This window comes from Leucoraja erinacea, chromosome 20 (genome assembly GCF_028641065.1).
Source record: "Leucoraja erinacea ecotype New England chromosome 20, Leri_hhj_1, whole genome shotgun sequence".
NCBI lineage: Eukaryota > Metazoa > Chordata > Chondrichthyes > Rajiformes > Rajidae > Leucoraja > Leucoraja erinaceus.
In genome coordinates, this window is record NC_073396.1 from 9,032,031 (window position 1) to 9,054,989 (window position 22,959).

Here is a 22,959-nt window from a genome sequence, read left to right on the forward strand (position 1 = left end):
ATGTAATGAAGAATAAATTAGCTCTGGGAAAGCTAATTCTGATGAAGATAAAGCAAATAAAAGTGGATAGATAAAATAAAATATTTTAAAAAATAGACACTTTTAAAATCTCCAACAAAATATAATGCCCATTGAAATGAAACCTTTATTAATGTACACCTTAATTGCAATAGCACGTTTATTTAACTGAATTGCCGGCCAAATTAAGATTGATACCGATGCACGTAGGACTGCTGCTTGATCATGGAGGGTGTGGCAGTGGTAGCAGAGAGATTAAAACCAGGGAAATTTTAAAGATCCGATTTAGAGGAGCATGGATACCTTGGAGATGGTTTGAGAATATAGCAAGATTTGAGGGAATCACGACAGCATGAGTAGATTTCAAAACAAACATGAGAATTTGAAAATCAAGACATTGTTAAAGCAGGTTGCCTATAAGTCAACAAGCGCATTGTTCATGAATGGACAGCGGTTGGCAAAAGTTAGAATATATGCAACAAAGATTTGGATTATAGATTTAGGAGAACAGTTTGAGAGCGCCTGGCAATGTGGATATTGAAACCAACAAGTAGGGAGATTGAAAGCTTCAGCAGAAAATGTGTTGAGGCAAAGCAGGGAGATGTCAATGTAGAAGTAACTCTGAAAACTGGCTGTTGGAAACAGAAAAAACTCCATACTAATTGAAGCAGAATGATAAAGCTACATTTGTGGAGAGAGAGTAGAACAGAGTGGCTCCCTGTAAAATGTTTAATGATGTTCAAAATAAACGAGAGGAAGAGCACCTTTTCTTATTTCCAGGTCCATTGCCAGCCTTGGTTGGGATTTAATACTTAATTTAACCAACAGGTTTTTACTCTTTCTTTTTTTTCTCTCCTGCCTCAACTGGAAAGGAGATTGGACTTTATTGCCTGCCATGACAGTGAGGAACATGGGGGATCAGCTGTGGTGGATGTTTATGTTAATTTTTATGTAATTGTCTTGTTACTTTTTTTTTTGTATGGCTGTATGGTAATTTGAATTTCACTGTACCTTAATTGGGACACGTGACAATAAACTGACCTTGAAACCTTGAATTTTTACCTTAACAACTTTGGCCTACATCCCATCACAGTTATTCCATCTGTTCTCTCCAACCCTCTTCCTTTCTGCAACTTAATACACTAGTTTTCTTATTTTACCTGCTGTGTGCATCCAGAATAGTTTGTCATTGTTTTGAATCTCCGGCATTTGCAGTTCTTTTTTTCATCAATAATACGATAATAACATTGTTGGTTGAGAAATAGATATCGAAGAAGAAAGCAGGGCGAACAACCCTACTCATCAATGTAATAGTTCCATGTAATCTCTTATTGCCCTAGAGAAGCTGAATCTATTGTCTCTCAGCTGAAAGATGGGAGTGAGATTGGTTTTGAATCACAAGAAGCACAAATGCAATTGGCACTTTACCTTTTTTGAATTGAACCTAATAAAATGTGAGGGCATCAGGTGCTGATATTTAATCTAAAAATCTGCATTTATCGATTTAACATATTTAGGGGACTAAAGTTAATTTAAAAACTTAATTTTATTATTTGCCTTATTTTTTAATAAATACTAGACAAAATGGGACCCGTTGGGTCCCAGTTTCACACGGGAGGGCTGGTCCCCCAACGCAATATTCCACCTCTCCACAAATTCCAATATGGCTAGCCAGTGTGAGGGGGGCTTTCTGGAGTGCTAGCATGGTGTTGTGGGCCAAAGGGACTGGTTTCCAGACGGCTAGTATGGGCATTTTGGGCCGAATGGATTCTTGGCTGGCAGCTCAGTCACTGAGATCACACACACACACACACACACACACACAATTTATGGCAGTAAACTTTCTTGACTACTCACATGGCTGAGTGCGGCTTCTCCACTTTGTGGCTTCCGCAGTCAGCATTGCAGTTTCAAGCACAGGCAGGGCAGCTGGCCAAACAACTCATGGCATTGTCATTAAAGGCTAACAAATCATTTATTGCAAGTACATTGCAGACTCACAGTTCAGTTGATTCACAGCTTAGAATGAGAGTCGTGGCCTCTCCCTCGCAATCTTGCAGGGTTTTATAGTCCTGCTCCCACCCCCCTCCCCTCCCCACCCCGGAAGGGCCGTTACCTTAATCGCGGTGATTGACAAGCGAAAGGATCTCAAGCTTTTTTAAAACTCATAACTTTTTTATTTTTCATCGATGGTAAAAATCCTCGGGGCCTGCTCAGCAGAGGAGGACTGTGAGTAAGATGGCCAAAAATCATAGCAATATATGGTAGCGTTTTTTTTCTAAAATCAATATACAGCGCAGACAGGAAGTGGTCAAGATGGGACTTTTAATTATATAGATGATGCCGCAAATATTTTTTTCAGCACGATCTATTATCTGGTACTTATGGAGGAAAATAATCATATATGAGGCCTTTTTTCAAACCCACAGTGCGTAGAAGCCTTCCTGAGGTGTGGCTTCACAAGACTTCCCGAGAAGTCTTCACAAATCGGCACGATCGCAGACCTGGGAACTCGTCTGATGGACCCAAAGACAAATGACGGTGGCCTGTCGAGGGAAGCCGCTGGACCTGGACCCTGGTCGCCTCCTGAAGAACGGAGAACAGATGAGGAGGGAGCCACTGGAGATGTCGGGCGCGAGGACCAAGGGCCGGTATGAAGGTAATGCCTCCAGTGCCTTCAGGTCGGCTGCAGGAGGTGCCTCCGGGACACAAAGATGGGCGGGCGAGGAGAGAGACATCGGTTTGCGGACCGAATCGGTCAAAGGCGACGGAGGAAGGCCCTGCAAGAGTCTAGGGTTTACCTGGTTCGAGAGCTGCTCCTGTAGACCGAGCGCACAAGTGGACCAGACTTTGGAAATGGTGCCAAAGCATGGATGCGTAAATATGCAAAATAAATTTCACTGTGCAGTTGAACAAGTGACAAATAAAGCACCAGTGCACCATTGAACCATAGGGAATGCAATTCAACATTTAATAAATAACAATAAATAGTAAAATAAATCCAAGAATTGTTTGCTATCTCAATACAGGGATCTGGGGTGAAGATTCTTGCATTGAGCAGTGGCGTGGGTCAGGAGATCTTCGCATGGTTCTGCTGATTGATTTTGGCTTGTGATAATTGATAAGTGATACCCTGTGAGTTTGCGTTTAGTTTATTGTCACGGGTACCGAGGTACAATGAAAAGCTTTTTTGTGCTAAACAAAAGTGAAAAGGTTTTGTTACTGTGGGTTGGAAAGGAATGGTTTTGATAGAGACGCTGTATTCGGAAACAAAACCAACTGCAATTAAAAATATATCCACCGCTGACAAAAGCTTTGCAAAGTACAATGCACTTAAAATATAGGAAGGAACTACAGATGCTAGTTTACACCGAAGGTAGACAAAAAATGTTAGAGTAACTCAGCAGGACAGGCAGAATCTCTGGATGGAAGTAATGGGTGACGTTTTGGATCGAGACCTTTCAAAGTCCTTTAAGATGAGGGAGTGGGGGCCTGGAAAACAGAAGTCATTGAAAAGACAAAGGGTGTGTGAGGTGTCTTCAATATAGGTTGGAGGGATTGGACCAGAGGGGGTAGGATGGAGTCAAGGTATGTGGAAATGAATTCAGTGGGACAGGAGCAGGCAGAAACAATGGGTTTGCCAGAGCAGTTCTGTGTATGGATTTTGGGGAGAAGGTTACACCGGGCCGTGCGGGGCTGGGGAACGATAAGGTTGGAGGCTGTAGAGGGCAGACAGCCAGAGGTGATTAAGTCTGAAGAAGGGTCTCCAGCATTTTGTATCTGTCTTCAATGCACCTAATATTGCACCTAGGAGAACTTTCTCTAACTTCTACAGGTACACAGCAGAAACCATGCTGACTGGTTACATCGAGGCTTGGTTCGGCAACTTGAGCGCCCAGGAGCGGAATAGACTACAAAAAGTAGTAAACACTGCCCAGTCCATCATCGGCTCTGACCTCCCTACCATCGAGGGGATCTATCGCTGTCACTGCCTCAAAAAGGCTGGCAGCATCATCAAGGACCCACACCATCCTGGCCACACACTCAACTCCCCGCTACCTTCAGGTAGAAGGTACAGGAGCCTGAAGACTGCAACGTCCAGATTCAGAAACAGCTTCTTCCCCACAGCCATCAGGCTATTGAACTCAACTCAACCAAAACTCTGAACATTAATAGCCCATTATCTGTCTATTTGCACTTTATCTGTTTATTTATTCATGTGTGTATATATTTATATAATGGTATGTGGACACACTGATCTGTTCTGTATTCATGCCTTCAATATTCCGTTGTGCTGAAGCAAAGCAAGAATTTCAATTCAATTTTTTTTTCAATTTAAAAACTTTATTGGCATGATAAAAAATACATTGTTATATTTCCAAAGTATAAAACATGACATACATATTTAAGATGCATGTATAAATAAAAGTATACAGTGCATGGATAGATATGTTCCTGTACATACAATAGGCCTTCAACTCTTGTTTAAGAGGGAACTGCAGATGCTGGAGAATCGAAGGTTACACAAAAAAGCTGGAGAAACTCAGCGGGTGCAGCAGCATCTATGGAGCGAAGGAAATAGGCAACGTTTCGGGCCGAAACCCTTCTTCAGACGGTATAAAGCAAATTACTCTTTGAATGATAAGTGAATTTATTGACACTGTAAGTAACAATCCTGTCGAGAGGACCATTGCTCAGATATTCAATTTTGACGTGGAAATCTAAAGACTGTCTGTGCAGAGAGGAATTCAACATTCAAGAGAGTTTATTGTCATGTGTCCCAGATAGGACAATGAAATCAATAAAGCAATCAGTAAAGGGTTTCGGCCCGAAACGTTGCCTATTTCCTTCGCTCCATAGATGCTGCTGCACCCGCTGTGTTTCTCCACCAGGCCTTTTATTACTGATTGCTTTATTGATTTCATTGTCCTATCTGGGACACATGACAATAAACTCTCTTGAATGTTGAATTCCTCTCTGCACAGACAGTGCATCAGCTCAGCTGTTCCCCAGAACAGCTGGAGGTTGGGGGGGGGGGGGAGGGGTGTGTGGTGCAACGCACGCTGGGAACTGTAGTCCAGTTCACACAAAAGCAGGCGACAAACGGCGGCTGGGAACACCATCTCCCACGATGCACAGCGCGGCCGCCGCCTCGACTTACGGGAGGAGAAGTTGGCGACAGTTACACACGACCAAACAAGAAGATGGTCTATTGTTGGTGTGTTTCCCCCTCTCCGCTGAAGGGACTAACCGTGGGATTTGAGCGCTTTACCGGCTGAGGCTCGTCCTCGTCCCCCCCACACACCCCACCCTGTGAGGGACGTCTCTGTGTGAGGAGGAGGGCGGACGGCAACTTCTCTCGCTAGCGGTGGTCGGTCGGTCGGCCGCGGCCTCGGCCTCCAGTCCCATCGCAGCCGCCCCGCTGGTGACACCCCCCCGCCCCCGCGGCAACATGGGCTCGGTATTGAGCAGGAGGATCGCTGGGGTCGAGGATATCGACATCCAGGCCAACTCGGCCTACAGATACCCGCCCAAGTCTGGTAAGGAGGAGTGTGTGTGCGGGCCGGGCCGGGCCCTCGGTGACAGGCTGTGTAGGAAGGGACTGCAGATGCTGGTTTACACCCAGGATGAACACAACATTGCTGGAGTAACTCAGCGGGACAGGCAGCAGAGGAAGGGCCTCGACCCGAAAGTGGCCCATTCCTTCTGTCCACAGATGCTGCCTGTCCCGCTGAGTTACTCCAGCATTTTGTGTCCATGCTCAGTGACAATCCCTCTCCCTGCACTTAGTTAAAGCTAACCAGTCACAAGATGTGCACGATTCTATCTGTGTATCAACTCCCGTATGCATGTCCCCCCCCCCCCCCCCCCCCCCCCCAACATAACCTGGTTTACATAACGATTACATGTTATACATTCACCAATCTACACATAGAGTACTGTTTGTTGTGTTGTTGGCATCCAACCCGAAATTGGGTTTCTGGGGGAATTCCATCACCAAAGTGTTCTTGAATCGTTCCCAACCTGTGCAACTGGCACAAGATAATGTTATGTGATTTTTATTTTGGTTACTTTTGCAATATGTTTACATCGATCCGTTCAAAACAATGATTCTGTAACCTGCATTTCGAGCTGAATGTTTATCAGTTTTTCAAGCAGAACAATATTCTGTGGAATTATTGAAAGGTTCGGGGTATAAAGCAAATTACTCTTTGAATGATAAGTGAATTTATTGACACTGTAAGTAACAATCCTGTCGAGAGGACCATTGCTCAGATATTCAATTTTGACATGGAAATCTAAAGACTGCTGGAGGTCAGAAATTATTTCCTTTGTGCGACTAATTTCCGGTACCTTGTGATTAAACAGATGTTAAATAGGCCTTTTTTATTAGAGTTTCTAAACAGAAACTATGTTTAATTAAATTGAAAGCTCATACATTTCGTATCGTTTGTGTAAATCGCTGTCGTAATATATTGGGAAAATATATTCACCCTTCGTGTATCCCGACATTGATAAGTATATTGATGTTGCTGCAAGAGATGGTGCTATTTTGATTAAGTACAACAATATTTCAGCAAAGTAACTGAATTTCTGGGCATTTGATTCTGCTCTTTAAAAATCATCGCAGTCAGGTGTCTCGGGCAATCCAGTCGAGACCCATCCTTCTACGCTTGCCTATGCCCTGGAAATTTATTTTCCTATGCTCTCTATCACAACAATTGCCGCTCTCCAATTTTTGAAATATTATCTACTTCAGCCTCTTGGCGCATCAACCATTCAAGCATCTGACGCGCGCAGATTTAATTATTCAATGATCCTTTAATACGTTGCAGATCCTGAAAAGCTGTGACAGCTTCACCTTTGTCACATCTTGCATGTCTTTTAGAACAAAGTATGATATTACCCTGCTGCAACAAATAAAGTTTAAGCAAAATATTTGTGCCTATCTCGCACCAAGGCTCCTTTCCTTGCTGTTTTTAAGAGGGAACTGCAGATGCTGGAGAATCGAAGGTTACACAAAAAAGCTGGAGAAACTCAGCGGGTGCAGCAGCATCTATGGAGCGAAGGAAATAGGCAACGTTTCGGCCCGAAACGTTGCCTATTTCCTTCGCTCCATAGATGCTGCTGCACCCGCTGAGTTTCTCCAGCTTTTTTGTGTAACCTCCTTTCCTTGCTTGTCTGCTAACCTTGTCCATCCCTGTAATCGTGGGTACCATGATTTTATCCTCTCCTCTGCCTCCCAAAAACCCAGACTCTAATGTGTTGTGCGTTTTTTGGTTTCTTTGTTAGCAGCTGCACTATCATCTGCTTGAATCCAAGTGAATTTTTAATTAAAATTGTGATTTGAGGAAGTGGGGTGGCAAGGGAAAGGTGCAAAATTTCGGGATCAACACAATGGTGTAAAAAGTTTGCAGAACATTTTGCATTTGATGATTCAATAAAAAGGTTATTTTATATAATAATAAGAGATGGGTTGCTTAATGTGTAAGTAAGCCCCATAAAGAATCCTTGAGGCATAAGACACTACAGATGCTGGAATGTGTAGCAAAAAAAAACAAGATCTGTTGGAGGAACTCAACGGGTCAAACAGCATCTGTGGATGGAAGTTGTTTCTGGATTGAAAGATTGGAGGGGAACTTGCTAGTATAAAGAGGGGGGAGGGTGGAAACAAAGCAAGTAAGTGATAGATGAAAAGAGGTAAGGAGGGATCGAATGGCAAATAATTGTCAGGAGAGGAGGAGAAAGTGACAGAGGCTGCGAGGTGATCAGCGGAGAACGAAAGGCTGGAACCAGATAGGAAAGGAGGGTGAAAAAAGAGACTGAATTAGGAGTGGAGGCGGAGAGATGGGGAACTCGGAGGGATGAGCTCTGAGTGGGGGAAGTAAATTCAGTGGGAGTAGAGTGTGGGTAATGGGAAGATGGAACAGGAGAGGGAGGGGGAATAAAGCCCGATAAGGGGATGGAGAGTGCACTGGGAAGAAGAGTGAGGGAAACAGAGTAGAAAGAGGGGAGTAGGCTACCAGGAAATGGAGAATTCAATGTTTACGCTGTTGGGCTGAACATTGCACAAACAGGTTTAGGGATGGGAAGGGGAATTAAATTGGCTCGTCGATGTAGAGAAAACCAAATCAAAAATACTGAATACAATGACATAATAGTAATTTGGAAAATGTGTAAACAGAGGTCTGGAGTGTCATTTCAAAGGAAAGTAAAATACTCCATGACATTTTTCGAACAATGTCCAGAAGTTATCTAATTTGATGGCTCTTGCAGCATGCAAATTGTATTGGCTCCAGAAACAGCATCCACACTGAAGAACTACTTCAATATATTCAAAGTGCTTTGGTTGGGGCAACCTGATCTGAATGGGGACAAATAAGTGGAAGGGTATCTCTGTGAGCAAATGAATAGAAGAATCAATTTTGCAAGGAAAGTTGGGCACTCTATAGAAAAATTGATGCTAATGAAATTCGGGAGATTTCATATCGTTAATTGAATGATTTGGCTGTGGGATTTGTAAACCGTTCTAAGTGTCACACTTGAAAGTTTCAATATATAGTGCTCTTCAATCTGATTTGCTTGACTACAATTTGTAAAGAAAATAACTAAGTATAATGTAAGTAAGGGTTTATTGCTGAACGAGTTGCACTTAAGTAGTTTAGTTTCAAGATCCGGAGCAGAAACAAGCCCTTCGGCCCACCGAGTCTGCGCAGACCAGTGACCCCTGTACATGAACACTATTCTACACAGTTTGGACAATTTACAGTTATACCAAGCCAATTAACTTGCAAACCTGTATGCCTTTGGAATGTGGGAGGAAATTAGAAATCCCAGAGAAAATCCACGCAGGTCACGGGGAGAGCAGACAAACTACGTACAGAAAACAACTACCAAGTAGCAGCAGTCAGTCAGCAGCTATGTGCAGAACAAGTGATTTGGAAAGGAACCAGTGAAGCTGCCATTTCATTTGATCCTAACTTGAGGATGTACCCCCAAAATGAGATTTTTGTTTAAAATCTATCTAACTTTGTTTCTGTTACATCACGATTCTATACCACAGTGGACAAGTAATTTTCTCTATTATTTTCATTTTTTGTGACTTTTTATTAAAATATTTTAAATACTATCTTAATGGAAAGGCACTGACTTCAATCCTACAGTCTGTGCATGTGCAATTGCGTCTCCTGACCAATTGGGACCTGGATAGAATTTAAATTCAGTTCAGTTTAGTTCAGAAATACAGCAGGGAAACAGGTCCTTCAGCTCACCGAGTCCATGCTGACCATCAATCACCCATTGACACTGGTTCTACGTTCTCCCACTTTCTCATCCATGCCCTCCACATTAGGGGCAATTTACAGAGGCCGATTAACCTACAAACCCGCACGTCTTTGGGATGTGGGAGGAACCCGGTGCTGCTGGAGGAAGCCCACGTGGTCACAGGGAGATCGTGCAATTCTGCACAGATAGTACCTGAGGTCAGAAGAGAACCTGGATCTCTGGTGCTGTGAGGCAGCAGCTCTCCCAGCTTTCATTTGCTTCCATGATTCCTCAGATGAAAGCTTTGGCAATGACGTTATAGTTGGAACAAAGAATGTTATGAGAATATTTGATTAAAACATTGGTGTGTTAGGTGAGTGGGAAGAGAATCAGTTGGGTCTTTCAAAGTGACTTGAGGGAAAATATCTTATTGGCGTTTACAGTGAAGAATGGTAGAATAGAACATAGAACAGTAAAGCACAGGACCAGGCCTCTCAGCACACAACTGCCATGCCGAACATGATGCCAAGTTGGATCTAATCTCCTCTGCCTGCATGTGATCCATATCCCTCCATTCCCTGCATATTCATGTATCTATCCCTAAAAGTTTCATAAATTCCACTAACATAGCTACTTCCACCACCACCCCCTGGCTGTGGATGCGCTCACCACTCCATTAAAAAAAAAAAAAACTTGCCCGGCACATTTACAATAAACTTTGCCCCACCACCTTAAAACTACTCCTTGTAGTCTTTAACATTTCTACACTGGGAAACAAGTTCTGAGCTGCCTACCCAATCTATGCCATTCACTAATTTCATATATAAGGTAATTTATCAGGTCATTTCTCAGCTTCTGACAGTGCAGAGAAAACAGTCCAAGTTTGATATAAATGAAAATTGAACTAAGTGATATGATGGACTAAATTGCCTTGATCTGGACTGTACCATTTCTGAAGCTCTAGCACATTTTTGCACGTCTTTGTGTGGCTCGATGCCAAAACTTGTTTAATAATCTTCCCGTGAAATGCCTTTGGTGAATTTTATTACCTTAAAAGTGCCATCTAAATCCAGTTTATTGTGGTAGTAGTGAAATGCCAGATGTAATCCAGAGTAAGTACAGGAACTAACCTGCAGTTCCCTCCAGAATGTTTGGGACAAAGACCCCGTCATTTATTTATTTACCTCTGTATTCCACAATTTGAGATTTGTAATAGAAAAAAAATCACATGTGGTTAAAGTGCACATTGTCAGATTTTATTAAGGGCCATTTTTATACATTTTGGTTACACCATGTAGAAATTACAGCTGTATTTATACATGATGGGTCTTTGTCCCAAACATTATGGAGGGCACTTTATTTTAATTTCTTTTAACATGTTTGTTAAACCCTAGCTTTGACTAAGTGTTTGATCACCTGTACTTGAATCTCCATTAACTATATCAAATTTTCTTTGATAATGGTCCTATTTAATGTCAGTCAGTTTGCAAGTGAAAGTTGTTGAGTATAAAATCCTATATTTTGAAGTACAGGTGCACAACCTTTTATCCGGTGTTCCGGAAACCGAAAAACTCCGAAAACCGGCCATTTTCCCCCAGGATGTCGTCTGCACACCAAAGCTCGCGTTTGGCGCAAAACTTCACCCGAAACAACCCACGGTCAACCCAGGTCTGTACTACTGTAACGGCTGCCTCCTCCCCGGAGACCGGGGAGACACTTAAATATCTGTAAATCATTGCTTAAATGTTAGTCAGTTAGTTTGGAGGGCTTTTATGTGAAGGGGGGGTTGAAGGGGTAAACTTTAATTCTTAGTCCCCCTACCTGGTCGGAGAGGCGGGGAGCGGTCAATGCCTTACCGGGTCGCCGTGCAGTAAACTCCGCAGCTCTGTGGCCGCCAACTCCCAGCAGGGGCTGCGGGCTGCGCCGGTTGTAGCTCCGACCCCGGCAACTCTACCCCTGGCTGCGAGGCGCTCCAAATCCAGCGCCGCGTGCAGTCCCAGCTCCGCAAATGTTGGGAGTCGGCGGCGTCGCAGCGCTGGGATACCAGCGGGGAGCGGGCAATGCCTTACCGGGGCGCTGTGTGGTAAGCTCCAGGGCGCTGAGCCCGCCTTCTCCCAACATTCGCGGAGCTGGGACGGCAGGCGTCCGACCGTGGGCGGCGCTGGATTTGGAGCGCCTCGCAGCCAGGTGAAGAGTTGCCGGGGTCGGAGCTACAACCGGCGCCGCCCGCGGCCGGACGGAGCCCCCAGCTCCGCGATGTTGGGAGTCGCCGACCAGGTAGGGGACTAAGAATTAAAGTTTCTCCCTTCACCTACCAACCCCACCACCACCACATAAAATCCCTCCAAACTAACTGACTAACATTTATGCAATGATTTACAATGATTCTCCCGGTCTCCGGGGAGGAGGCAGCTGCTCCAGACTTTCCAAGCCGCCCGCGCTACCTACCTAATCTACGCTAAAAATCTTCCATTCGGAAATCCGAAAATGTCTGAAATCCGACAAGTGTCTGGTCCCAAGGCTTTCGGATAAAAGGTTGTGCACCTGTAATTCAAATCTTGTCCAGTTGCTTTCTTTTAATTTCCCTTATGGGTGCTAATAATGGATGGAAAGGCAAGATTGATTACCTGGTCTTAATTTCCTCGCAGATAATGGTGCACCACTGCTTTGAACTGCTGCAGTGCTTCTAGTGAAAGTACTTACACAATGAATTTTCCATGATTTTGGCACAGCAATAATGAAGGATCGGTGACATATTTCTGACCTCAGAAAGGACATGTTGGTACGGTGTTCCCCAAGCACTTACTGACCATATTTTTTTTGGTGGAAGGGATAAGTGTCTGAGAAGTGACATTGGAGTCGCCTAGTTGAGTTGCAGTAGTGTATTTTTGGATGGTACACAGGTAACCACTGATGCGTGCCTGTAGCACAGGGAATGAAGGTTTAGATAATGGATGAGGTACTGGACAAACAGATTGCAGAAAATAAATAATATCTGTATTGCCTACTAAATATTTATGTATAATTACTTGACATTTGCCTCTGCTGCTGAAGTTCAGAATACTTACTATTTCTGTACTCTATCGCCATTCAATAAAGGCCTTGTAATATTTAGTGCGTTGCGACTTTACTATGTTAACCTATCAAGGGTGTGTTGAATGTGGCTTGATTCTATCGTTGTTTTCCTTAAGTGTGCTTTCTTGCTAGTGCCACAGAACTTTAATGCATTTCTCCGTTGAAGTATGCTGAGGACAATCATTGCATCTCCAAACAATCCTTGCTTAAAACCAGCAGTTTTAGTCTAAAGTAGAAACAAAAAGCTGGAGTAACTCAGTGGGTCAGGCAGCATATCTGGAGAAAAGGAATGGGTGACATTTCAGGTCAAGACTGAGTCAGAGGAGAGGGAAACGAGAGATATGAAAACGTACAAAGAAACAAATGAATGAAAGGTATGCAAAGAAATAATTAAAGCCTGCAACAATGATCAAGGAAAAGTTCATTGTTGGTTGTGGAGCAGATGATAATGAGTAATATCAACAGCGAAGCTAAGTAGAATGACGATGAAACTTTCTTTTCTTTTAAAATCTTTTTATTGTTATTTTTCCCCAAAAAAGCAAAAATAAAAAATAAACAGAGCAAAAAGAATAATGATAAACACAACAATGGTATTGATACATAGGGATCAGGATTACATTAATAACAGGTATAACCTAATATGAGACCAGTGTCAAACTACACAATGAATATAGACCTCCCGGTCTCTATGTAAATATAGTTAAATCCTTAAAAGGAAACTTATAAATGTAAAAAAAACACAAAGATAAAAAGGCCAAAACGCCCCCTAAACTAAAGAAAAAAACCCACCATAACGGTGAAACTTGAACGACAACTAGTGTGGGGGAGGGGCGGATAAAGAGGGTATGCAAGGGTGATCCATAATTGTAAATAGCCGCAAAATAATTGTGGGCATATCTATATATAACTAAACCTCTGAATTTGTTATCTTCTGGTTTAGCGTTCGTTCTATTTGTGCAAAAACGGCACGCAATTTTTCACCGGCTTACTCAATGTTCTCCTGTGCTGCAATTGCACCAAGTTTCGTTCCGATCGGTGGAAGCTGGTAAGAGTTATGGAGGTTTAAAAATCTTAAAAACCGCCCGTGCACAGAACGATTGCCTCTCTTGCCATTCAGCGCCGCGCGGATTGGTCATTTCTACTGTCACTCCATGGGACAGCCCGCCTCTTCCTGCGCCATCACGTCTTTACTGCAGCTGTGGGAAGCTTTGGATGGCCGGTGGCGGTCTCCAACCTGACACAATTTTCGGAGGGAGGGACCGGAAACGGCACGACCCGACACTACCCGACCCAGCCCGGTGCGGAGTCGGAGATGGCGCCGATGTTGCCAATCAGAAAGCAGAATCTCTGATCCCGGCGGAGGAGAACGACCAGCGTAGCGGCTAGTGACCAGCGCCCGCTGTGAGTCCCCATCGCACCGCCAACCCCTTCCCCTCTGGTCCCCATCGCTGGCTCCTGCCCCCCCGCCACGTGATACCGCACTCTCCCCCATGGCTCTGCCCCTATCTTTTCTCCGCTCTCTTTCCTCCCTGCCCCCACACCCCTCTCCCTCGCCCACACAACACTCCCCACACACCCTCCCACATACCACAATCCCCCACATCCATCTCCTCAGCCCCACAACCTCCCTGCACACAACCCCCTCCACAACCCTCCTCTGCCCACACATACCCCTCCCCCCACACAACCCGTCCCCCCAAACCACCCCCTCCCACATCCTCCCTGCCCACACACACACACACACACCCTCCCCACACACGGCGGTGCTGGCTTGAAGGGCCGAATGGCCTCCTGCACCTTTTTTCTATGTTTCTATGTGTAGCGGATAGGAAAGATACATCAGAATAAAATTACATCTGTTATAAATAATAGTGCTGTCACTCAGATATTAATCCACGTGGCAAGAAATTCTTACAGCAGGTTCCTCGAGGTTATTCCGTGCTTTGCTTCTGTTGTATGTGTTTGTCACACTTTGAAAATCAAATATAAATGTATTTATTCCTCAAATAGTTTATCTGGTAATAATAGTGATTTAGCAGTTGATGACCTAGACTGGAGCAAAGGAAGGCTTGCAGATGGGCGGACACTGGCAACCCTATCATCAGTCACAAAATACTTGGTCCAGTATGTTGAGTATGTAATCATTGGGCTTTCAGCTGAGTTTATGATAACTTGTTCCTGAATTCACACTTCAGGAACAAGCCCTCATTTTTATCCCTTAATATGGACTGCATTGGTGGTATTTATGCAATTTTTAAAAACTGACTTCTTGGTTTAAATTGAGCTACTTTTGGAATAAGCTCATTGTCATTTTGGAGTGCTATTGACACATTTTTCTTTCCAGCTGCTTTTAAATGTTAATAAACAGAAGGACGTAAGGTATAATGAGTGGTTGAAATCTTTCCAATGACAAATTGGGAATTAATAGAGGACAAAGTTTAATTATTACCTTGGAATTTTTCATTAGCATGTGGAAAAAAAAGAATTATTGAAGGATGCCAAACTGGTATCCTCTGGTGTTAACTAGTGTAGAGAAAAAGGGGAGGTGATGGTTATATTTGTGAACCATACCTTGTGGTTTGTACTATTTTTCGAAAACAAATTTCTTAACATTCACTGGGTCTACGTTGATGTAAACTTGAACCAAATCGGGTGAGGAAATTGAATGGAGAAACATGCTGGAGGTAAAATATGTCTTTCTTGCCAGAGTTAGCTTGTATAGTACTTCAGAGACTTAAGATGGTTTGTCAGCCCGGTTTCCGCTGGGGGTTTTCCTTTTGTAGCTTCACTCGTAGTTTGGATTTTTTAAAATTTCTCCCTCTATCTTCCTGATGCAAGTGTATTTTTCAGTTTAGTGATATTTACATCTGACTTTTTAAAACTTAGATATTTATTCTGTTAAGCCTTTGTGAGCATTAAGAGAAACTTGGGTTACATTAGATGACTTTTTTAATGTGGAAATAAATTTTGATTTAGTAACGTGCATATTATAAACTAAGTTTCACTGTGAATTATTAGTCACCATCTTGTATAACCATGAGGAGCATAAACAAGATCCAGTGTTCGTCTTCTACTGTGGTGGAGGTGGTGGCGGTCAGTCAGGAAATTTATCATAATGCATAATGTCTATTGATGTTAATCTGCTGGCCAATTGTTTATAACATGATTTGTCTTCAGTTGAAGGGGTAGTGGGAAGAATAATTTGGAAAATCGTAAAACAATTGACAGTTGGATAACAAAATGGTAGATATGAATAGTTTAATGTCTTGGTAGTTACTGTAAGCAAAACCTCTTGAAAAGTGTGAACATATCCAAAACCCCGCGGTCTACATCCTAACCTGACACAAGTCTTGTTCACTGCTCAGTTACCGACATGGACCTCTGTTTTAAAATTCTCATATTTGTTTTCTAATTCTCTTTTTCTCCTCATTCTTCTCCCACCACACACCACACATTGGGAATAACGAATGCAGTAGATGGGGTTAAAGGAGGTGCATGTGAATCTGTCTCACCTGGAAAGACTGCTGGGTTCCCTGGATGGATGTGAAGGGGGTACGGACCCTCTTCATCTCTTGCGCTTGCAGGGGAAATACCCGAGGAGGGGGTGGTTTGGATTGGGATGAGTGAACCAACGATTTGTGGAGAGAGTCTCTGGAAGGTGGGAAAAGCATGGGCATACAAAAATGTAACTGGTGGTTGGATCACGTTGAAGGTGGTGGAAATGTTGGAGAATGATGTCTAAGATGCAGTGGCGGGTGGGGTCAAAGATAAAGACAAAGAAGGCAACTCCATCTTTGTTCCATCAGGAGGAGGGAGGGGGGGGGGTGGTGAGAGTAATACTGTGGGACACATAGGGGTGAGGCATGTTTACATGAAAGCAGGGGGAAACCACTTTTACTAAAAGAGGATGTATCAGATGTCCTAGAATGGAAAGCCTCATCTTGGGATCATATGTGGCAGAGACGGAGAATTTGAGAGTAAGGGTTAGAGTCTTTGCAAAAGGCAGGGTGGGAGAAGGTATAGTTCACATAACAATGGAAGTCGGTGGATTTGTTAGTAGACATCAGTTGATGGTCTGTCCTCTGATGGAGATAGAAAGATCAAGGTGAGAGAGATGTCAAAGATGGCCCAAATGAATTTGAGGGCAGGGTGGAACTTTGTGGTGGAATTAATGAAATCAATGAGTTCTGCATGAATGCAATGTGTGTAAGACCAATGAATGGTGCGGGTATTGAGCTGTCTTCCAGAGTGGAAGGACAGGGATTGCTGTGGCCCATGCGAGTCCCCATGGCTACACCTTTAACTTGCAGAAAGTGAGAGGTGTCCAAAGAGAAGATGTTGAGGTTAAGGATAAGTTCTGCCAGGCAGAGGAGAATGTTAGTAGAGGGGAAACACAAAATGCTGGAGTGAGACAGGCAGCATCTCTGAAGAGAAAGAATGAGTGACGTTTCGGGTCGGGACCTTCTTCAGACTGATTAGTAGAGGGAAACTGATTTGGTCTCTGTTCAAGGAAGAACTGGAGGGCCTTGAGACCTTCCTGTTGGGGGATTGTAGTTTATCCACCAACTCCCTCTAATGCGCACACACACGCTTGTAAAGTAATCTTCTTTAACTTAAACTCTAATGTCTGGTACCGTCTCGTCTGAACGATCTGCTGAATAAATCAGCTGGAGTTCCACTCTGGAAGGCAGCTCAATACCTGCACCATTCATTGGGCTCTACACACATCAGTGAATTTGTGATGATGACTGATTGAAGTAGCATTTTATAGATCAGTGAATGTGAATAAAGTTGTCTATCAATGCATGCTGGTCTTTGAATCCTATCAAATGAACATCAAGTACATTTACACCATTCTGTTTATTACATCACGTAGTCTTAAACATGTTAGACACAAAATGCTGGAGTAACTCAGCTGGACAGGCAGCATTTCTGGATAGAAAGCATGTTGCTGCATATCAAAGTATTTGGGATCTTGTTTAATATGGTATGCCACATGAAAAATTCTTATAATTCACAAAATGTTTTCAAGTAATTGAGATGGGATGAACATGCTTTCTTTCAATGGTGGTATCTATTCTTGAGTAGAGTTTAGCTGAATATTGCAACTTCCAACAGGACTTTGCTTAAAGAGTCACACAACAGGGAAGTGAATATGAAACTCTGATGAGTTTTTAAGAAGGAACTGCTGATGCTGGAAAATCGAAGGTACACAAAAATGCTGGAGGAACTCAGCGGGTGCAGCAGCATCTATGGAGCGAAGGAAATAGGCAACGTTTCGGGCCGAAACGTTGCATATTTCCTTCGCTCCATAGATGCTGCTGCACCCACTGAGTTTCTCAAGCATTTTTGTGTACCATGAAATTCTGATGACATTTATTAAAGAGATTATTATTTCTTGGCAATTTAAAAAAAACTTGCAGTAGCTTGTTCATAGAATTGGACTACCAAAATACCATTTGGCAGAGCTTCATGCAAAATCAATGAGGGACCATTAAAAAACATTTGTAGTCAGCATGAAACATTATAAACAGTCAGATAGGTTCTTTAAACTATTTAAATGCTGAAGATTTGTTTAAGAATAGTGCACGATATCAGTGCTGTAGAATAATAATTAAGACCCTGCCCAACTTGCTTCAAAAATGATGGTTGTGCTGTGATTCAAGGCAGATAAAATTATAGATCAGTAAAATTGGCTTTTTATTCATCATGGTATATGTAAAAGTCAGTAGGCATATCGTTGAGGAAGATGGACACAAAGTGCTGGAGTAACTATGCAGGTCAGGCAGCATATCTGGAGATAAAGGAGGGGTGATGTTTCGGGTCAGGTCCCTTCTTCAGCATAGAGTCTGAACCCTTCTCGAGGACCCCTCGTGTTGCGAGGGTCCTGACCTGAAACATCACCCATCCTTTTTCACCAAAGATGCAGCCTGACCTGCTGAGTCACTCCAGCACTGTGTCTTATCTGGAATAAACCAGCTTCTGCAGTTTCTTGTTGCTACATATAGTTGAGGCAGCACGGTGGCGCAGAGGTAGAGTTGCTGCCTTACAGCGCTTGCAGCGCTGGTGACCCAGGTTGGATCCCGACTATGGGTGCTGTCTGTACGGAGTTTGTACATTTTCCCCGTGTCCTCGTGGGTTTTCTCCGAGATCTTCAGTTTCCTCCCATAATCCAAAAAACGTACAGGCTTGCAGGTTAATTAGATTGGTATGTGTAAAATAGTCCCTATTGTGATCGTGATAATGTGCGGGGATCGCTGGTCAGTGCGGACTCGGTGGGCCCATGGGCCTAATTCCGTGCTGTATCTCTAAACTAAAAGACAGCTTAATTTTTCATATTCTTTTTATACTCTTCTAACAGCTTTTTATACTCTTTTGAAACACTTTATCGCTGTTAACAGTGATGTTGTAAATTTTGATCACCAGCTGTTGCCTCAATCATCAATCATACATTTTTCAGTGAGAATCAGGATTTGAGTGGAGCACACTTATCACGGCTGGTTTCGACAAGCAGGGATTTGACAATGTGGGAGTTTGCTTCATTTTCATTCACACTTAGGCTGAAGATATTTGGCTTATTTTAGTCCTAGAGTCGGGTTCAACCAGTCTGAAATCTTCTCCCACTGCAGGGGTGAACTGACTAAGGAATGTCTGCGGCATCATATCCACTATTATTGCCTAAGGATTATTAACACTAACCTGGTGTGCTCATTCTTTCTTGCCCCACCCCCCCCCCCCCCCCCCCCCCCCCCCATCATTTCTTACCAAACAACCATGCTCTTAATTTTTCAGAACTGTGGTTGCTCTTTTAAGTACTTCTTGGCAATGTAACCTGGCCATCCTATTTTTGCGGCTAACCAGTGGTTTGCATTTTGCAGTGTAGCCTCTGTATTTCTGTTCATGAAGTCTTCTGCGGACAGTGGTCATTGACAAATCCACACCCGACTCCTGAAGAGTGTTTCTGATCTGTCGGACAGGTGTTTGGGGATTTTTCTTTGTTATAGAGAGAATTCTTCTGTCATCAGCTGTGGAGGTCTTCCTTGGCCTGCTAGTCTCTTTACAATTAGTAAGCCCACCAGTGCTCTCAATTGTTCTTAATGATGTTCCAAACAGTTGATTTTGGTAAGCCTAGGTTTTGGCTGATGTCTCTTAACAGTTTTATTCTTGTTTCTCAGTCTCATAATGGCTTCTTGGACTTTCATTGGCACAACGTTTGGTCCTCGTGTTGATATACAGCAATAAAAGTTTCCAAATGTGATGGAAAGACTGGGGGAAAGGCTAGGTGCTGAGAGCTCTCTTATACCTGCATTAAGGAGGCATTTAAACACACCTGACCAATTAGTGAAGCCATGTGGCCCAAACATTATGGTGCCCACAAATGAGGGGACTATGTATAAACACAGCTGTAATTTCTACATCGTTAAACCAATATGTATAAAAATACCCTTTAATAAAATCTGACAATGTGCACTTTAACAACATGTGATTTTTTTCTATTACAAATCTCAAATTGTGGAGTACGGAGGCAAATAAATAAATAAATGACAGGTCTTTGTCCCAAACATTATGGAGGGCACTGTATGCTTCTTTCCCAATCTATTTCGGATTTGTAATGAATTTGGGGTGTTTTAGTAATTCAGGGGTTTGCTGCAGCCTACGATAGACAGAGCTGGTGGCCTGACTATCTTTTCTTTTAGTTATAAATTTCTTGTAATTTTCTAGCTATATTTCCTTCATGATTAAAATGTGATGATTTTTTTTTTTCAACCTATTGCACGCTTTACCCAATCTCCCATCTCTGCATGCAGGTAGGAATCATTTAGGAATCACTGATCCCTATCATGGCTAATGGCGCTATTGAGAACGCTTATCAGATTTGCATTGCACTGCCAGTGGACAATGTATGTAAACTGTCAGTATGTCATGGATATTCATGAGAGCCAGCATTTCTCATTACCGCAATGAATGGAAAATATTAGTTGCTGTCGTTTTAGGTGAAGGATTTTAGCACCACCTGACAGCTGTTGTTTTCTGTTGGCAGATGTTTTCGGATCTCTACAGGAATGTGTAAGATGGTCACAATCTTACAAATTCCTGGATACTCGGATTCACAGGCCCAGATTCATGGAAACAATCCTAAACAATGTTTTTTCAAGAACATTAAATTTGCGATTTAAATAACAAATGAATAATTATTTTATTTTGGGGTAGTTCACTCCTCATCGCTCATTCAAGTGCAGTTTGGGACTGAACTGAAACAAATACCATGTACATTATTTTTTTTTAATCTCTAGTCATTGTACTTTAATTCAGTTATTGATACAAGTTGATTTTACAGGCAGGTTTTTATTAAATATCTAATTTCTGTATATCATGTATAGGCAACTGTTGAAATTCATAACAGTATTGGTGAACAAAATAATCAAAACTTCCCGTGGATAGCATTTATTATTCGTTCCTGATCTGCTTTTACATGTATTTCATCCCTTCAATTACTCTTTTCTCATCTCAGAGCTCAACAATACAGAAGTATCCTATAGCCTATTTGATTAAAATGTTCGTTCTAACCTTCAGTACTATTTCTGAAATTAATCAGCTCCTTTTGTACGTTATATTTGCAGATAGCTAGTATAAATTATAATCCCTGGTCATTGAGGCAATCTTAATGCCTATTTTATATAATGGCATGAGTTGAAGAAAAGGCTGTTCTGAAATGTCACTACTTGCTGGGTTTAATAAAAGGTGTGTGCTGAAAATTTTTTATTTGTGGTGCAAACATAAATAAAATGTTCAGTGCTTTTAAGACGGACTGGATTTTCTGAAGTAGTGTCCCGAGTGAAGCAGGTTGGAGATCACCTATAGACTGAAAATTCACAGGAACAACTCCTTCCCCTCTATAATCAGACAATTGAACGGACCTTAAGGATGTTCCTCCAATCTACATCGTTGCAGCCTTTGCACTTAAAAAAAATAAAAATCTGCACTTTCTTTGTAACTGCACTCTGTTTAAATTTTCTCTTTACCCTACCTGTGGTACTTGTGTATGGTATGATTGTACTCGTGTGAGGTATGATTTGCCTTGAATTTTTCATTGTATCTTTTACATGTGACAACCAATATTAAAATTAAAATGGAAGCAAAGTTGGATGAGTGTCCACAGCACTCAACCAAAGGTATCAATTAGGAGATTCCTCCTGTTCAAACTGTTTGGCTGATATGGGGAAACTTTGAAATGTGAATCAACTTTGTAATAGCTTGTCACTCGTGAGAAATTGAATTTTTTGTTCTGTTTACCCGAAAGGTTAAAAATAAAAATAGAAAAATCCACTCACCCCAGGGGTCAACTGTTGCACTGACTCTGGGTTTTCTTTGGATACAGAAAAAGTAAAACTGCACTCATTACTCCGAATGTGGTTTCGTTGAAGCCCTGAGCAATTTAATAAAAATATTTTTAACACAATATTTTTAAAGCTTCCTGATTAATTTTCTGCACTTAGTCGACACATTTCTGGATTAAAATTAAAATTTAATTAGTTCAGTTTGTAGATACTTTATGTTTAATGTTATTTTAAATTATTTTAAATAAAGTATGTTGACAATTTTAATAATAATAATAATAAATTTTATTTGTGGGCGCCTTTCAAAAGTCTCAAGGACACCTTACAGAATTTAACAAGAGTAAAAAACATATAATCGGAGTAAAATAAATAATAAAGACATCACCAATACACAAATTAAAGACAGAATTCGATCCAAAGACAAAAAAAATCAAAAACACAATGTGAAGAGAGAGCAGCGGCAGCTAAACCGTGCCAGCGTACACTCTCCCTTCCGACAGCCATCTTGGACACAAACTAAAATAATCACACACACAAAAATCATCCCCCCCACAATGGTTACCACTGTGATTTTGATATTTAGCAGTTTAAAAACTGCTGTTAATAACTCAATTGTTGTTTGACCTTCCAGGGAATTATTTTGCAAGCCATTTCTTCATGGGTGGTGAGAAGTTTGATACGCCACACCCCGAGGGTTACCTTTTTGGTGAGAACATGGACTTGAATTTCCTGGGAAATCGTCCTGTGCAGGTATCATACAATCAATAATAACCGTTCAACTATTGTAAAATAAGCTTGCATTGTACTGAATCAATAATTCACTGCCTTTGCAAGAAAATATGTTGTAGATTGACCGACCAACCACCATGAAATTTAATGTGTAGGAAGGAACTGCGGATGCTGGTTTACACCGAAGATAGACACAAAATGCTGGAGTAACTCAGCGGGACAGGCAGCATAGCTGGATGGGAATCAATGACGTTTTGGGTTGAGACCCTTCTCTAGGTTTGAGGAAGCGTCTCGACCTGAAACATCACCCATTCCTTCTATCCAGAGATGCTGCCTGTCCCGCTGAGCTACTCCAGCACTTTGTGTCTTTCTTCACACAGGTTAACACAGTTCTAATTCCACAAAGAACACAAGTGGACACAGGTATAACCAACCATCGAGCTGAGGTTGCATAATGTCTTCACGATGCCAAAACTTTTTGTGAGGTGGTACATTGCTTGGTCAGACCACCTGTCAGGCAGTAAGAACCAGTTGA

At 42.3% G+C, this 22,959-nt stretch overlaps 1 protein-coding gene across 5 annotated transcripts in view; it reads left to right on the plus strand.

The window, feature by feature from the left end:
- Nucleotides 1-5,176: 5,176 nt before the first annotated feature.
- Nucleotides 5,177-22,959, plus strand: part of LOC129706743 (E3 ubiquitin-protein ligase MGRN1-like) — a 90,931-nt gene continuing 73,148 nt past the window's right edge. For 3 of the 5 annotated variants that reach the window (XM_055651189.1, XM_055651188.1, XM_055651187.1), the window contains exons 1-2: nucleotides 5,178-5,558; nucleotides 22,327-22,445. In XM_055651189.1, coding sequence (XP_055507164.1) covers nucleotides 5,471-5,558; nucleotides 22,327-22,445 — 207 coding nt within the window. In that variant the 5' untranslated portion in view covers nucleotides 5,178-5,470. Of the gene's footprint in view, nucleotides 5,559-22,326; nucleotides 22,446-22,959 lie in introns of all 5 variants that reach the window. The other 2 variants (XM_055651186.1, XM_055651185.1) reach the window with 2 other exon arrangements.